The 18,549-nt window shown below is 48.3% G+C and overlaps 1 protein-coding gene and 1 pseudogene across 9 annotated transcripts in view; one reads left to right on the top strand and one right to left on the bottom strand.

Annotated features, from left to right (window-relative positions):
• LOC135918099 (uncharacterized) overlaps positions 1-18,549 on the top strand; it is a 703,603-nt gene that overhangs the window by 574,109 nt on the left and 110,945 nt on the right. For all 9 annotated transcript variants that reach the window (XM_065451754.2, XM_065451756.2, XM_065451757.2 and 6 more), the window contains 2 exons: positions 1,518-1,685; positions 9,921-10,020. In XM_065451754.2, the coding sequence (XP_065307826.2) occupies positions 1,518-1,685; positions 9,921-10,020 (268 nt within the window). The remainder of the gene's footprint in view (positions 1-1,517; positions 1,686-9,920; positions 10,021-18,549) is intronic.
• Positions 12,243-13,715, bottom strand: LOC139057107 (tigger transposable element-derived protein 4-like; annotated as a pseudogene).

The following is an 18,549-nucleotide window of genomic DNA, read 5'->3' as shown; positions in this document are numbered from 1 at the left end:
ATAGCCAATAAGACAACATGGGAGCATTGTAGTAAGCAGTTTATTTTACCCATAGAACACACAGAACTTCACTGTTGGGCAGCTGCTCATCGTTACATCAAAGTATTGTTAAAACTAGTAATGCTATTAGTGGGTTCAGCTGTACTCCTTTCTGTCTAATTAGACTGTTTAAATGCCTGTCCCCTTTGCTTTTTTTTGCATAACCTGGTTATAAGAATTATTATACTTAAAAGAATTATAAGAATTATTTAGGGATGTCAAATATCACATTTTATTTTTCTCACATTTTTTGTATACAAAACCGTGTTGCAAAAGTGCCATATTTTTTTTACCCACCAGGTATGAAGTGAAAGGCAAGTTTATTGTACTGCAAATAACATCCAGGATAATTGTGCTTTGTGGTCCACAAAATTCTCTAGTAGAAGACTTCTTTTTGACAGTATCATAACTGCAGTAATTTAACGTTATCATAAAGGAAGAAAAGCCTCTTGACATGTTGGTAGAGAAGCAACAGCCTCCTGCATCTCACAATTCCTTCAGACACCAAGAACAGCTGCTCACTGGACACACTTGTGTCTGGTATTGTCAGGTATCCCTTCGCAAGCCTAGCCACCTGTTGGCACGATGCTTAAACCGCCACATAAGTGGATCTTCTTTTTGGCCCGAAATTTCATCATGCACAACATCATTCAACCTATGCTTGTGGCACTGACAGCAGCTGCCACAAGCAAGTGCTGCCGGTTGATGGGCTTATCAAAGTCTTTTCACAGTGCCGACTTGGAAAAAGCTTCGTCGGGAGCTTTTATTGTTGACGACAATATCTGGGTTCCTTGGTGTTCTATCCTTGGGCTCTATCTCAAGTTCACCAGTGAAGCATCCTGGTGGGGCTCAACCTTGGAATGAGGGTATAAATACGTTGCCAAGCCTTGATCAAATGTGTAGTTTGGAAACAAGCTGAGGCTCCGTGAGAGTGCACCTTCTTACTTTTAAAATGCTTCATTGCACAGCAAATAGGCTTCATTGCAATACAGTTTGTAAACTTTTCCTCATAACATGACTATTGCGGCGAAGCTGACTTTAAAAACCGACAACGGCAATTTTAGGAAGTTTGAATATCCTGAATAGTAAGCCTTTTTCGAATCAGATCAAATACTAACCGATTCGAATCGAATATTCCAAGTTTTGATTATTCGCACAACACTACAATTATTGGTCATAATGGGATTTTCTTGGCACTTGCATATTGTTAAAGTAGTTTTGGCTGTAGTATCAGAAATGTAACGAATACTGAGCCGGGGCAGAAAGGTAGTGGATTTGCTTGGTGACTCCTTGTTAATGTGGCTGGTGCCCTTGGTGTGTCCCCACCACTGCCTGGCTACAAGATGTTTGTGGATGGAGTCGGTGCTTCATGGCACTTCTTTTATGCATTTGAAAAAGAATGTCATTGGGAAAGATGGCACTGAGAGGGCCTCAAGTTTTGGATGTGTTTCTGCGACCCTGCACTGCATTGCACACAGGACGAGTGGCCGTGTTCCGTGTGGTACCAAGCAGGGAGGAGGAGGAGCCCCTGTGGGTGTGGCAGGCCCACCAGGGTGCCATCACGGGCCTTGGCTGGACACCCCAGGGTCATGTCTGCACGGCAGCCATAGACCAAGCGGCAAAGGTGTGGGACCTGCACAGGCCCGGTGAGTTTGTTGGGCCAGAACCTGCCATTATAATTTCCATAGAGACATTCAAAAGATTGTCCTGCCATTTTACTAAGCTTGTGCAAACACCTCAATGTTACGAAGGCAGTGAAATTGTCACTTTATTTTGTTATATCGAAATTTTTTTTATATCAAAATTTCGTCAAATAGCAATAGAACAAATTTTAAACCTTTTATGCAAATAAGCACAGTTGCTGACAGATTTTTTTCTGTGAATGGGGCCGTAAGAATTTCCGAATTATCAGGCAATCGGAAAACAAATTTCGGTGACAAAAAGGTCGCGGTTCCGCCACAACAGTGAAGTATTGATAGCACTAGCAAAGTGCAGTGTATATCCCAGATATGCTGAACTCAAACGGAATCACGAAATAGTTCGATATATCGATAATTCGAAATAGAAAACATACCCATCTCAAGCTTATCGGAGATCTCCGCACATCTCAGGCAGTTTCCAGGGAACGTGAGAAGTGGGAACTTGCCATTTCGCATTTCCAGGACCATGTTGAACGCACTAAAGTTGACTTTTTTGCTCACAGATGTTGTAAGTCACTCACCAGAAGAACAAGTTGTGGTCCAACCCCGGTCGCATAGAATCCACGGCCAGGATCCTCATGTCTATGTTGCAGATCTGAGGAAAATGTCAAAACTGTCATAACTGTCAAACATAACTCAAAAAGAATCGACACTAGAAGAAGACGTAAGGTCTACTTATTAACATGCAGCTTAGGGCGTAGTATCCTTTGCGGCCCGTGAATGCAGCCTCGCGCTCACCCTTGGGTGTGATAATGGCAGTCCACGCATCCGATAATGCTGGGAATGGCACCACGCCAAAGGAAACCCTCCTTCACGTACCTTTTTCTCGGACATCTTCAGAAAATGGACCCACTTTTTACGGGCCCCTGCGTTCATGACAGACTCTGCCACACGCCACACACACTCGCTCACGTCGACTGCGACACACGGATCGTCTCCTCACTCCTTACGGACGCTTGGAAGCTCCTGGTGGCAAAGAAGCGCAGCACACACAACACCTTCCGCTCTGCCAACAGTTCCGTCGCTTGCTCTGCTTCTAGTTAACCCACCAGTTCCTCGCACAACAACCGTACCGTTTCCTTCAAAAGTAAAAAATGCCGTCCAAAATGGTCATCCGGCATGTCAAACACATCGTCTGGCTCTCCATTTCCGTGTCGGTGACAACTCTGAGGGTACCGGGCCGACACCAGGTGGCGTAGAGTCACAGGCACTAGACGGTAGACAACTGCGTAGAGTAGCAGGCACGAGATGGTAGGCAACGGTGTGTGGCAGGGAGGGAGAACATGGAAGGCATGTGTGCGCAGTTGGCATGCCGAGAGCACGCCACACCAAACTGAGTGAATGAAGTAATCGGCGGAGCAAGCCGTGTGCCGTGCGGCCGGATGAAACACAGACCGCGTGTGTGTGCGTGCCCCGACAGCTGGTGCGCCACTCGCCCGCTTCTACAGGATGATCCCATCGAGGCGTCAGCCCCATGATCGCGTCCGTCTTCATGGCATGTCGCGGCCTGGCTGTCTGTGCCAATCACGACATTTGGCTTGCGTAGATCGTTTCTCCCTCCAACACACCAAGTTATTTGGTTCGTTCCGCTTGCTCAGGCGCCTGTTTCGTCTTTGTGTGACTCAAGAGCATGCCGAGCGAATGAGTGGGCAGTGCGAACGGGGTGCGATAACACTATCGCGTTCCACACTTGAAGGTGACGCTTAAGTGTGCTCCAATTTTTTGTTGTAATACTCTGCCTGGCTGGCTTTTGCCAAAATTTGGTGGTCCTGTGCAAAGGCCTCGGCATCTCGAAGGTACACATCCAGTTCAGCAGCTACGGCGTGAGGTGCAGAAGGGGGCACCTCAGTGCCAGCTGCCGGATTGTGATAGCTCCAAGGCTTCCGTAGTTCCCGCCCATAGCACAACATGGCAAGCGAAACCCCAGTAACTACACTTTCACATGTGCGCATTGCAAACGCAACTTCGGGCAGCCTTTTGTCCCAGTCCCTGTGGGAAGTGCAGTAGCCCACTAGGCATTGTTTAACCATTGCGTTATGGCGTTCCACAGTCTGTCCTGCTGGTCTGTATGGGACTGTGTGGCTCTCCTTGATTCCCCACTGCTGGAGAATGTCTTTCCACAGTTTCCTTATGAATGGTTGGCCATTGTCGCTAGAGATTGAGCTAGGCACACCATGCCGGTGAAAAACATAGATCATTTTATCGGTGATCAATTTCGAGGTAGGAGCATGTAATGGGAAAAGCCCCACAAACTTTGTGAACTTGTCCAGTACCACCAGGATGTACTTGTAGCCCCGAGGGGTTATGGGCAGTGGCCCATTAAGTGCATTGGGTGGGTGGCCCATAAACTGTCCATCAGTCCCTTTGGTTTTTGCCGGTGGCATTTGAAAGCCTGGCACTGCTGACAGCTGCAGGTGCAACGGGAGATATCGGAGCAGATACCGAGCCATGTGAACCGGCTCTTCACACGTTTCGAAGTTTTAAAAAAGCGTAAATGCCCACTTGGGGGGTGGTCATTCTCTATTTTGAGTGCCATGCCCCGTAAGTGCTAGGGAAGCCAAGCGACCTTACGTTCACCGACCGTGTACCTAAGGATATCATTGTTCGAGATTTCGCAGTCATCAGCTAGGTCCTGTACCCTCTTGGACTCTTTAGCATCACCAGGTAGCAGGCCCGACTTTAAGTATTGCAGCAGCTGCAGCAGCAGTGGATCCTTGCGTTTTTCCAACTGCAACCTTGCAGTGTCGCTGAGTGGGGACACATCAATCACGTCAACAGGGGCTGCCAGTTCAAAATGAATGGTTTGTTGTGGCTCTTGCAATTAGATTGGAAACCAGTCCTCCACCAAATAAGGCTGACCAGATTCGGAAGCAGGAAAAGGGATCAGTGGGAATCCCAGCAGATGCACTAAGCATCTGCTAGGATGTTGGCCAATCCTTTACGATGCCTTATGGTACACTTAAAGGCTTGTAATCTCAACACTCAACGTCACACTCTGCACGATGTCTGCTCAGTTGTAAACATCCAAGCCAATTATGCATGTTCACAATGCACCTCAAATGATGTGAATTCTACATATGGTCGGAATCTATCGACAGCTCACACCACTGCGAGGCATTCCCATTCTTGGACAGCATAGTTCTTTTCAGCAGCGCTGAGGGTCCTGCTTATAAATGACACAGGCCTGAGTTCAGCTTCGACTTCCTGCAACAACACTACCGATAAGCCAGTGCCACTGGCATCTGTTTCAATCACAAAGAGCCCATTCAGGTCAAGCACCACAGCCACCACTCCTGCCAGCGTTAGCCTCAGAGTCTCGAATGCTGTCTGTTGCTCGGCACCCCAAACCCAATGGACTCCTTTCTTCAGGAGAGCTGCCAGGGGTCTGGCGTTGTCAGAAAACCAGGGGATAAAATTTCTGTAGATTCCAACATGGCCCCAAAAAGCATTTGGAGCTCCTTGACTGTTTTAGGGAATGGGAACTGTACAACTGCTCGCACTTTGTCTGGGTCAGGTTGACATCTGCCTGGAGAGATTACATGTGCAAGGAACTTCATTGCCTGTTCACAGCATGTAACTTTGCTGGGATTGATTGCCAGACCTGCAGAGCCAATTCTTAGCAGTACCTCATCGATATGTTGTAGGTGGTCCTCAGAAGTTTTATTTTTTTATTTTTCTGAAGTTTCTGAAGAAGTTTCTGAATAAATGGGCACATCGTCAAAAAATGCCATGCAGTAGTCGTGTTATATGCCTTCTAAGACTTTGTCCATGAGAGGCTGAAATGTTGCTGGCCCACCTGCTACCCCAAATGGAATACGCTTAAATTGAAACACTCCTCTATGGCATAGGAATGCAGTCTTTGGTACATCTTCAGGAGCAACCGACACTTGAAAGAAGCCCTGAGCAAGGTCGAGGCCCGTGATCCACCTAGTGCAGCCAAGCTGAGCCAGTACCCAGTCTGTGCGGAGTATGGGATATACTGGCACAGATGTGAATGCACAGATGTGAATGATATCAACTTGCAGTCGGCTACAGACCCTTAGTCTGTAGCCGACCACAAGGCGATATCCTCCAGTTTTCGTCTTTACTAATACAAGGGCGCTGGCCGAGCAACTGGAGCAGGGCTCAATGAGGTCTTGGACCAGCAAATCTTGGATACACCCATCAAGAATTTCTCTGTTTTAGCTGATAACTGGGCGCAGCTTGCATATAACTGGTGGGTGGCTGCCGTTTTCTATTTTGTGAACCACCAGGGGCTCGCAAACTGGCAGAGTGGTAAAAAATATGGCTATGGTCTGCAAGGATGCTATTAAGTTTCTGCTTCTGCTCCTCTGAAAGGTTCTCTAGACTACACTCGCCACTCTCAGTGGTATTGTGGCACACATCCTGCACATCTGCAAAAAGTGTCTGTAGAGAGCTGGCCGTGTTTTCATCAGGCTCTTGACCTTGCTTATCGCATTGCAACGCTGTCTTACAGACTGATAGGGGTCGGTGTGCAGCATCTGACGCACAAGGCCGCTTTGGTGCCTTTTTAAATTTGACGAGCCCATATGGGTCAGAGTGGAGTGACCATCTGCCAAGGCCCATGTGGAGAGAAATACCTGCCACCTCAAGAAAATCCCGCCCAACGACCACATCGTGACATAGCTCTGGCAAAAAGAAGAAAACCAAGAAAGTGTAGTTGCCCCCTGTGTTCGGCGCACGAGCGAACGGCACAGGTGAGGCACTCCGGGACACCAGCGTGAAGCGTTGTTGACCGCGGACACTCAAAAGCCGAAACTGCCACAGGCTGCAGCTGCCATTCTCGTTGCTGGGCTGGGAGGGTTTGGTTGGACATTGCAGTGGTGTGCGGAGATGAATAGACAAAGGCTAAATCAGCTGCTGCTTATGCAATACACAGTGGTGGCGGTGGTGTATAGCGCAGGCAATGCCAAGTGCGTTCCACGATAGGGCCCGCCGCCTTCGTCATTTCTTGCATGTTTGCGAAGCTCATGCTGTCGTTTAGGCCTTGAAATGTTGGATGCATTTGTCTCCACACGTGTTCTGCCTTTTCGGCATCAGAAGCAGGCTCCACTGTACAGTCCTAGTATTCAGCAATGACGTGAATGAACTTCTTGAGGTTTTCTGCTGGATGCTGAGTGCGCTGATCTAGCTCTGGTTTCAGTTTAAACTTGTAGTCGGCGGTGTTAAACTCCACCGTAAATTTGGACGCAAAGAACTGCCACTCGGGGTGCGCACCTGAGAAGTGCCACCATTGTTTGGCTGACCCCTCCAATGCTGCTGGAAGCAACTGCAAACGGCGGTCAGGGGGGATCCCTGCAATATCGCAGTACTCTGAGTACTTCTCTAGAAAGTCTGGCCCCACGCCAGTTGTCTCGTCGTGCCTAGTCATACCGGTTGTCTCGTTGGACCTAGCCATGCCAGTTGTCTCTTCAGGCCTAACTTTGTCATTGAGCGGCGTTGTGCGCAGAATTTTAGCTATATCAGCCACGAGTCTCTCCCTTTTCCATTGTGGTCCCAGAGGTCAAAGCGAACAGTCCTTGGACGATCGAAGAAGGCAGGAGAGGCTGCGCAACTGGCTGGGTGGCACTAGACGATTCTTGTTAGGTTATTGTTAGGCGATTCGTGTTAGGATTCATGTTAGGTCCAGTCAGACGAGCCCCCACTTGTCAAGCTCGTTCTTTATTTCGGGAAATCCTCGGTGCACGCACACACACGCAGTATGCGCTCCGTCCCACCGCACTGCAAGCAGCTTGCTCCGCCAGTTACTTCACTCACTCAGTTCGCTGTCGCGCGCTCCTCGCATGCCGACCGTGCACACATGCCTTCCATCTTCTCCCTCCCTGCCACACACCGTTGCCTACCGTCCCATGCCTGCAACTCTACGCTACACTACACAGTTGCCTACCGTCTCTTGCCTGCGACTCTACGCCACCTGGCATCATCCCGGTACCCTCTCAACATACTGTTTTTTTTTTCTTGTAGCAACACCGCCCCAAGCACTTTCTCTGATGCATCTGTGTGCAAAACAAGCTCGCTTCCTAAGTTGAGTGCCAGCAGAATGGGAGGTTGAGTGTTTCAAATGAGTCCTCCTGCATTTTTGTCCATTTCACTGTATTGCTTGCACCTTAATTCCACCAGGGGATCAGCTATCTCCGCATAATGTGGAATGAAGTCCCTGTAGAACACCCAGAAAAGACTGTAATACTTTCTTGTTCTTCGATCTTCTCTAGCATTTCCTCCTTCGTCAATATGCGTCCCATGCCTAACTTGTGTCCCAGAAATGACACCGCATGAAAACCAAATTCACACTTCCTTGGCTTGGTGGTCATCTTGGCTTCCTGTAACCTATAAAATAATTCTTCTAATGCTTCCAGGTGCTCTTCCCAAGTGTCTGTCACGACTAAAATATAGTCAATTTAATGTTTCACATTTCCCAGACCATAAAGTACTCTTCTCATGAGTTTTGTAAATACTGCAGCGGCTGTCTTTAGTCGAAATGGCATGTACTTGAATTTAAATAGCCCATTTATACTTGAAAATGCCATGTTTTCTTTGGATGTCTCCTTCATGGGTATTTGCCAGTACCCCTTCGCCAAGTCAATCTTTGAAAAGAACTTTCTTTTTGCCAACTTTGCAAAAGCAATGTCCATTCTTGGTATTGGCTCAGAATCGGACACTATTATCATCATCGTCAGCCTGGTTACGCCCACTGCAGGGCAAAGGCCCCTCCCATACTTCTCCAACTACCCCAGTCATGTATTAATTGTGGCCATGTTGTCCCTGCAAACTTCTTAATCTCATCTGCCCACCTAACCTTCTGCCGCCCCCTGCTATGCTTCCCTTCCCTTGGAATCCAGTCCGCAACCCTTAATGGCCATCGGTTATCTTCCCTCCTCATTACATGTCCTGCCCATGCCCATTTCTTTTTCTTGATTTCAACTAAGCTATCATTGCCTCGCGTTTGTTCCCTCACCCAATCTGCTCTTTTCTTATCCCTTAATGTTACACCTATCATTCTTCTTTCCATAGCTCGTTGCATCGTCCTCAACTTAAGTAGAACCCTTAACACTAATACACTGTTTAGCCCCCTGAAGTCTACATAAGGCCTATTACAGCCATCTGGTTTCATTACAACGACCAGAGGTGCATTGTAATCTGATGTAGACCTCTCATTGATGCCTTGACTTAACATCTCATCAACTTCCTTCTCAATGGACTCTTGAACTGCGAGTGGCAATGGGTATTGTTTGACGTACACTGGTGCGTCCATGGTGCATTCTAACTTGCACTAAATAACATTTGTTCTTCTTGGTAGGTCGTAGAATAATTCATCATGCTTTTGTAATAATGTTTTAACTCTGCTGCTTCTTCTGCATCCAGACATGGCTTAATGACTGCTTTTTCTAGCCCCATGGTTTTCTTGTAACTGTGGGTGCGTACTGTGGGGTCTGATGTGGGAGTCTCACACCGTACTCTTGGGACAAAGGAACGACAACACAGTAGTGCAAACAATCACAAAGGCATTTATTGCACCTTTCATACATCAATGCCTGCTAGCCGAGTTGCTATCCACAAAACATGCCGATGGGCGCGCGTCAAATCTAGAAGTCCGACTCACCGCGACCGCAGAGCGAGCGAATATGTTCGCTCCATGCTGGATCCCAACGCCTGGTCGTTCGCGTGTATAGTCACGCGAATCGTGGTGCGTTCAAAGGCGGCCACGCGAGGTGGTCTCGCAGATGCATCGGTCGCCGCGCGCGCGGAATGTCCGCGCTGTTCGGCGACCCGCCGGGGAAGAGGGTTGCTGCACGTGCAGCACGTCCGTCCCGCTTGCTGTCTCGAAGCCAAGAGAGAGCGCCTTGTCTCTCCCGCACCCAAGTAACCCCCGCAGCAGCGCAACACTAGCGCCATTTTTCGCACTGCGCCTGTACCACTCGGACCGCCGCATGTGCGGCGAAGCCGCACTACAGGAGACGCGCTATGCGGGAAAAACATCAGGGGAGGGCTCATCTTGTTGTTACTAACAGCCATAACAAGCGGGCAGGCAATGATGTCAAGAAATGCACAGGGGAAATTAAGGATGTTGTGATGAACTTGTTGTACGCGAGATGGCTCATTTGTGCAGTGCAGTAACTGTCAGATTCTTTCCTGTGAAAACATGTCCTTTTGATTGTGCAGGCCTGGTGCCAGTGTCGGCCATTGTGAGAGGCCCTGCCCGGCAGATGGTGCTGTCCCCACACTGGAATGGCCTCTTCGTGGTCGGGGAGGAGTCTGCTGTGTAAGTAGTTCCATGGAGATTTCGCTGCTCTGCCAGCTTTCCTTGCAATAAATGTGTCTTGCCTAGTGGCTGTTTCGACGCAGTTGTGTAGCTAGAACTGAGGTTGAACAGCACGAATAAAACAGGGACACAAGGAAACAAAAATCATAGACAAGTGCTGACTGCCAACTGAAAGTTTATTTGAAATTATCCAGCCATTTTATGCCTTTTCCACCATAGGCATGCGTGCACCAGTTGCAGAGACATCTGCAAAATCAGCTACATCATAATCTTCCATGCAAAAAAGCTATTTCTTTTTTCAACAAGGCAAAAGAAGGAGCGCTTACACATTTATCTCCTTCCTTTCTAATGTAATAAGCCTCTGTTATTTCCCTTTCCTTCTTAAATTTTTCTTTCCCTGTGAATTTTGTCTTTTCAAATATGGGAGTGCAGGGACACTTGTTACAATGTCCTGCTAAATGACTTCCATTGTCATTCCTTAGGTTACTGCTGTGCTGATGAGCTCTGTCATCGAAACACTGTCCCGTTTGCCCTTTATAAGTTTTTCCACAGCTCAGGGGTATCTGCTAGATAATGTTGCGCCTGCAGTCAATGAAACAAGATTTATGATTTGTGGTACACAGGGGCTTTTCAAGCGTTTTCATATTGTTACAGTGGAAAAGAGGACAAGGTCATCGATGGTAAAGCCGACGAAGTGGCAACAGCTTCTCGGGGTTCTGTGCTGCTGTATATATACGCATCGTGTAAATACATCGTGTAAATAGCTTATACCCGTGATTGCATATTCAGGAAAGCTTCAGTGCCCCGTGCAAGCTTTCCTCAATGTGAGCAAACATAGGGAAAGTGAAGAACGGGAACATAAAGAACAAAAAGAATGTGAAGAAAGGGAACATAGTGTGCAGAAAGAACGGTGAATAATGAGAACCTAGAGAACGAAAAGAACGTAAATAATGGGAACCTAGAGAAAAGAATGTGAACAATGGGAACCTAGAGAACAGAAAGCACATGAAGAACAGGAACGTAAATAACAGAAAAAATGTGAATGACGAGAACATAGAGAACAGAAAGAACATGAAGAACGAGAAAATAGAGAACAAGAAGAATGCGAACGTAAAGAACGGGAAGAACGGGAACACAGAGAACAGAAAGGACGCCACGGCAGCCGCATTTCGATGGGGGCGAAATGCGAAAACACCCATGTACTTAGATTTAGGTGCGCATTAAAGAACCCCAGGTGGTTGAAATTTCGGAAGTCCCCCACTACGGCGTGCCTCATGATCAGAAAGTGGTTTTGGCACGTATAACCCCATAATTTTAACAGAAAGGACGTTAGAAAAGGGAGCACACACTTGAATTGAAGCGAGTCGAGCTTGAAATGGAATGCAGGAGAGCACATATTGTTAAAGATGACAGAGTAAAACCTTTAAGCTTGGAGAGGTTTTTTTCTTGGTGACCTTCAAGTGGACGTGCAAGAAGCAACGATTCTCCCGTGAATCGTGGCCACAGCGTCTGCTCATGCTGTTATCGTGTTAGGCAACGGACGTAATCGCTTGCTTAACCAGAGAGGAAGCTGAGGATTATGATAAGATAAAGTCCAGTTTGCTGAGTAAGTATAGGCTGTCAGTGGAAGCGCTCTGGTGGAAGCTCTGCAAAATGGAAAAGGCTAGGAATGAGTCCTATGCAGAATTCGCATATAAGCTGATGTCAAACATGGAGGAATGGCTCAAGGAACAAGAAGCCTATGGCGATCATGCGAAGGTCATTCAGTGCTTTGCACTTGAACAATTTTATAACGGGTGACCTGAGAATCTGAGGTGCTGGGTTCAAGATAGGTCGGAAGTTAGCACGATAGGCAGAGCCCCTGAACTAGCCGAGGAATTTGTGACTCATTGGGTTCGCAAAGTCAGCGATGGTTGGAAAGGCAATCCCAATTTCACGCTCAGCAGGCCAAAGCTCAGGACCAAGAAAAGAAAGGGCGAGCCTATGATAGAGGCTACCTCGAAATGAAATACAGTGCAGTCCACTTATAACGATATCGAGAAAGACAAAAAATATGATCGTTATAACCAATGATTGCTATATCTGGACTGCAGTTACAAAAAAAAAAACGCGGAACATACCTTTGCAGCTCTGAACTCGAATTCGCTACTTGCTCTAAAGAATAGATGATGTAGAAAGTAGGCTCTGAAAAACAAACTTTATTTCTAGCGCCAATGACCGTGTCAAGGGTTAGGCGTGCCAAAATAGTCCGAAATCTGCACTTGCTCTTGCGGCAGCTTCACAACCGCGGTGTGCATGGATTCCAGCTGCTGCACGAACACTGGCGGCAATCCTTTAGCATGCATAAAATCAATTAAGGAGTCGATCGACGACAGTGCACTTTGCGTGGACATCGTGGTTGGGGTCAAGGAGCCACTGTCAATCTCATTGTCATTGTCGCTGCTGCCGTCCCCACCGTCGCACAACTTTGCCATCTGTCGAGACAGCACATCTTCGGCGATCGCCTCGTCAGTGACCTCATCACAGAACGAGGCAGCACTGTCTGCAGTCAAAAACTCCTCCACCTGTGTCACCAGTAGGAACGAGCTCCCAGAGCTTGGTTATGTCAACGGCTTCCACCGTGTTGGTCTCAGTGGGTTGGGGAAGTTCGTCCTGACGCACAAAGCCCGCCTTTTTGTAAGGTTGACTGCTTTACTTCATACCATGCACCATAAACGAAGCGCACGGCTTTCAAAGGGCTGATCTTCAGGTCAGGGGGCCCATCTGCATGACCCGACGTGCCAAGAGCTGCGTGGTCAATGGCTAAAATTAGCCCCTCCAGCATGTGCCGCCGATACAGGACCTTTAATGTTGGCGATCACGCCAGCGTCCAACGGCTGAAGGCCTGCCGTAGTATTCGGAGGCAGAAACATCAATTCAACAGATGTTAGCTTCGCGTTAACGCTGTGTGTGCTGCAGTTGTCAAGTAGCAACACTACTTTTCTTCCTTGGCCTTCAATTATACTGTCAAACTCGAGCAGCCATTCTTCGCACAGGTCGCGGGTCATCCACGCCTTCTTATTGCTGCGGACCGGGATGTGCTGATTCTTAAACACGTTGGCTTCTTTGATCGTCCGATCATGAAAGGCTTGAGACGATGGCTCCCGCCCATGCTAACGTACAGCAACACGGTAACCCTAAGTTTCGAGTGCTTCCCACCGGAGCATCGGTCTCCTTTAAGAGCGTGAGTCTTCGATGGCAATATTTGAAAAAACAGAGCAGTTTTGTTGCAATCATATATGTCCTTCTCCGCGTACCGCTTAAGCGTGCTGGGCAGGTTTGTCTGCAGCCACTGCTGCTTTGCCTCTGTGTCCAAAGGCGCCGCTTCCCCTACCACGTTTTTGTAAATGCGAAGTTTTTCACTTTGGGGGCAAGTATTGGCCATTATGCGCGCAGGTTGTGATGAACCACTGGTAAAGCACCTCTTCAACATCAGTGTAAAAAGGGTCTCTAACCCTTTTCCGCTGATCGGTATGGCCGCTGATAGCTCCTGCCTTCACAATCGCAGTGCTCCCGGTTTTCAAGATGGTTGATATCGTCGACTGGGCGAGCCCATACTTCTTCACGAGGCCGCTCACCTTGAAGCCGCGTCGAGAATCCTGCAAAATATCCATCTTCGTGTCAAGCGACACAGCTTTACGCTTTGTCGGCGCCATCTTCGAACTGGGTTGTACCGTTGGTTGCGCGCTGCTTCTTTGGCGTCGGCCTGCTATCGCGAGAGAGAGACTGAGTGCAGTACGGGTGCCACCGCGCCGCATTGCTTGTCGCTTTTTTTTTTTCTTTCTCTCTCTTTCGGAGAGGCTGTGGCCGACACACATGTAAAGCCCCTTAAACTTCGTAAAGTAGCGACACTCTCCTCCTCCACCTGCACTCCTCCTCGTTTCTCCTCTCTTTCACGCTCCATCCTTGACCGCGGCGCCACCTACACGGCTCGAGTGTAGCAATGGCGCCAACATGTGCTCCTCGCCACTCTGTAGATGCTTCTCTAGCAAAAATGGCACTGATGCATGGCGCTAGGGCCCGCGTGATGCTATTAGGCCAATGGCGACGCGATAGCGGCCTCGGCCAGAGCGCGCGAGGAGGAGGCGGCATTCTTCAAAGCGTGGCACTACTTTACGAAGTTTAAGGGGATTTACGCGCATGAAGCAGCTAGCGCCATCTTGTGGCGCGCTTTTCAGGGAAATTTTGTTTCAGGGAAATAAGCAATGCAAATGTTACGATTATTTTGCATGGAAAAAGCCATCTGGACGGCAAAATTTTGATCGTTATGTCTGATATGCGGTGAATAACCTATCGTTATAAATGGTTTTTTTCCCCATAGACTTAATGCATAAAATGACAACCTCATGTCCACCCATCGTTATAACCGATATATCGTTATATGTGGTATCGTTATAAGTGGACTGCACTGTACTTCCTTGTTGGAAGGGACCTCTGAAGTTAAGGCATTGCAGCAAAAGAAATTGGAAGCGAGGAAACCCTTTCTTTGCTACAACTGTCACAAACCAGAGCGCATTGCTGTACAATGTAACAAGGCAAAGGTAGTGTTTTTATCGGTCGGTTGCAATGAAAAGAACATGAAGCTGCTCGAACCGTACATGCGTGACCTTGAGGTAAACGGGAAACCATGTCATGCGCTGTGCGACTCCGCGGCTACTATGGACGTGGTTCATGGTTCTTATGTTCACGGGTGAATGTGCCTAGATTAAACAAGCTGTAGAAGCTCACAGTGCTTGTCTTCCAGTTGCAAAGGTATCTACTAAAGGTCCTTTTGGCACGCTGCAGACAGAAGCTGCCGTATGGCCTACGCTTGCTCCGCAGTACCTTTACCTGTTTTCACATAGGTCGGGTCAGATTCTGCGCGAGAAGGGGCCAATGTTCGGGGAGGCTAGCGTGATGACACTAATGATTTCGAAAGCTCGTAAGTTAGCTGCAAAAGCAGTCGCAGAAACAGCACTGAGGTGGATCTCTGTTGCGAACCTTAGAAAGTGGAGATTGAGAATGCCTCCACGTTGGAACAGCAGGCAGAGGTCCTGATAGTGGAAGCAGTCGAGTTATTGGAAGAGCCATAGCCAGATTTGTTTGTATTGCCTACGGCCTTTCGTGATTATGGAACCAGAGTTCGGCAATGCCACTCAGATAAAATATGATGTTGGGGAACTTCACGGCATTGTCCCACTTCTTATGTGCACTCACCCTTTCATAAGATGTAAACCAGTCCTCCACGTCAGTGTCACAGTGGCTGTTAGAGATAGACAGTACAGCCTTGAAGTCCGAGCAAAGTAAGGACCTCAGCCTGCGGAACATACAAGACAACCTAAACGAAGGTGTGGCACAGAAAGTGTAATTTTTACGAGAGAGGTGGCCTACTGCACTGGAAATATGTAGATCGCATGGGTGTCATATTTGACCAGCTGGTCATGTCCCAGGCTTATCGACAGGGTCTTTTGCACTTGTCGCACGGGAACCCTTGGGCTGGTCACTTATATGTCAAGAAAACTAAGGATCGACTATTACAGGAATATTATTGGCCAGGTTGTTTCAACAACACAGAGCAATTCATAAGAACTTGCGGCACATGTCAGTGCATGGGGAGGCCAGGGCCGCTATCTTGTACAAAATCGAAAAGCCGACGTTCGATTTCGCCCCACGCGATTGTCCAGGCATCGCCGATATCGCGGCCTAGGCCAATCTAGTCCAATCGTGTGAGGCGAAATCGAACGTCGGCTTTTCAAACGTGTACAAGAAAGCGGCGCAGGTGAAAAGGCAAGAGCACCGATGAAGTTCGCGCCCACCATCACTGAGCCCTTTCACCAGCTCGTAGTGGCACAGTACACCCGCTTCCAGCAACAACCTCGGGATATCGTCATATTTTGACAGCGATGTGCCCCCCCACTAAGTTCCCCGAAGCAGTTCCTCATAAAGAACTTAGTTTGGTGGAAATAGTTAATGCACTCCTCTCAATATTCGCACGAGTTGGTTTTCCCACCGAAGTGCAGTCCGACCAAGACACTGTGTTTACTAGGGACCAGACAACAACCTTTCTAGAATGATGTGGGGTAAGGCTAATTCATATATATATATATAACACAGTGTACCATCCACAGTCCCATTCCGTAGAGACGCTACACTCTATTATAAAGCATGTGTTAAGAGCGTTATGCTTCGAAAGGAAGACAGACTGGGAGCGGTGCTTGTCTCCTACCATGTTTGCATTGAGGACTGATTTTTTGGACTCCAAAAATTTGGACATGCTCGATTATTCGATCTGCTTCGCGGCACCGCCATTCTCCCCATAGACCATAATGCATAACAACTGCCGAAAGTTCGGACACCTTGCAACCTCTCGTCTGATTTTTCGGGCACTCCTTGAGCCAACCCGATAGAGAGCACCATGCACCAACTCTGACCGGTGCATGGTTCGACTTGCTGAATGCCATTTTTGTTTTAAACGGAGCCTCCTTGCTGCCCCACGAAGTGGCGCTACTGCAAATCCCCACTCATCATCGTTTCTGCCTGGTTCGATAGCATGGCTACAGCAGTTCCGGCCCCAGCTTAGTAAGCCATGTCAAGACAATCCAGCAGCTGATTTGTTTCTTTCTTTGTGCACAATGCTGCGAGTAGGCCACGTTTTTCGTTTGTGCAACTGGTGTCGGCATGACAGCGCGGTAGTGTTTGCTTCGGGTGCTGTGTCAAGGTTGCAGTGATCCAACGCGGCATACGGAAACATCACGTCAAGTGTCTAATGATGCCGACAGTGCCCGTGCAGACTGCGCTGGGGCATGCTGGCAAGCGGGTGCCGGGAGGCCTAGGATTTGTCGCCTTCTGATGTGCTCCCTACTGATGCCGAAAATGATATGCGGAGACCTGGGCAGCGGTTGCATTGCAATTCCGGACACCGTCTCATTTGACAGTTTCACAGGTGCTGACATGCACAGAACTCGACGACGACGAGATCATTCGTTATGTTTCTGCTGCACCGCCGAACGATGACTCTGAGTTGGAAGATGACGCACCAAGTGCTACACTGCCATCACATGCAGAGCGTGTACAAGCATTGACTGTGCTTTCAGCCGTCTATAGTGACCGTACGACCCTCTCAGAGATTCAGGCTTATCTGATTGCGTGTAAACAGAACAGCGTGCAACGGCGCATTCACGATTTCTTCAAGCCTACTGCCGAGCCCGAATAAGTGCGTGGAAATAAAGGATTTCTTTTTTTTTTTTCTTAATCTGCTTTTTCGGACACCTGTTTATTCGAACATTTCCGCAGTCCCTGTGAGGTCCGAATAAATAGTTGGCGACTGTAGTAGTGACAGTGAAGAAGGCAGCAAAACTGTGATTGACGAAACTAGCGTTTTATTGAGTGAACTTGTGCCCTCAAAAGTAGGCTACACTCAACAAACAACGACAGCGGCAAACACAGTCGGGGATCGGCGAAAATCAAATCTGCCGGTCAAGCACGTTGGCTTTTATACACGAGCCATCCAGCATTCCAGGGAAATCGCTGGTGCCCGCCCTTCCTCCAGAAAGTTCGACACCATTTGCGTCGTGCTTACATGGCATCAGATTACACAAGGTTCGATGACGACGGACAGCGGATAGAACCATCGATAACATTCCAGAAACCCCAACTGGGATGTCGTTCTTCCCTTTGTCACTTATGCATATAATACCGCGACACAGTCAACAACCGGCTTTTCCCAATTCTTTCTTTTATATGGCCGCGAACCATGCACCATACTGGACACCACTGTGCCATATCGTCCGAACACCTCCGAATTCAGCCCAGTTTCTGAAATGGTTGAATAATCTGAAAACAGGCGGAAGGCGGGAGAGAGAAATTCGAGACGATGAGCAAAACAAGAACAAGGTGAAAGCAGGAGCCGTTTCGACAAGTGGACCTGTCTTCTTCAAGGCCTTGAAAAAGACAAGTCCACTTTCACCTTGTTCTCGTTTTGCTCATCAGTATGCTGGAGAGTGTCGGCAGCTTGCCTGCTCCTTTACTTCGGACAACCAAGCCCTCCAAAAAGATCGCATGACCAGCAATCTGACTGAAAAAGCTTTCACCGTCGGCTCCCTAGTCTGGCTTCGTACACCGTTTCATTGCCCTGTCCTGGCTCCTAAGTTTGCCCCCAAGTACCAAGGCCCACATCGCTTCGTCAAGTGCCTATCTATTGTCACCTGTGTTATTGAGCTGATCAACCCATCTTTTTAAACGCGTTGTCTTGGCCGTCAGTTGGTCCACGTGAGCCACCTCAAGCCATATCATGACCCCCTTACTCTCACGTCACCTTGAGTTGCCAGGATGGCTTCCCTTCACCGCCGGGGTACTGTAGTGGGGATGAAGCAACGTACACAGCAGTGGGACACTGTTGCTGTTGACGCTGGCTGAGACTGTCTTTGCTATGCCCGTTGTGCGGACCTTCCGCCTGCCATCCAACCTTAATACACCCCCTTTCAGTTTTAACATCGCCTCACCCCTCCCCAT

The sequence above is a fragment of the Dermacentor albipictus genome, chromosome 3, assembly GCF_038994185.2.
Source record: "Dermacentor albipictus isolate Rhodes 1998 colony chromosome 3, USDA_Dalb.pri_finalv2, whole genome shotgun sequence".
NCBI classification, from domain to species: domain Eukaryota; kingdom Metazoa; phylum Arthropoda; class Arachnida; order Ixodida; family Ixodidae; genus Dermacentor; species Dermacentor albipictus.
The sequence above is the reverse complement of the archived record's forward strand: the minus strand, read 5'-3'. Positions and strand labels throughout refer to the sequence as shown.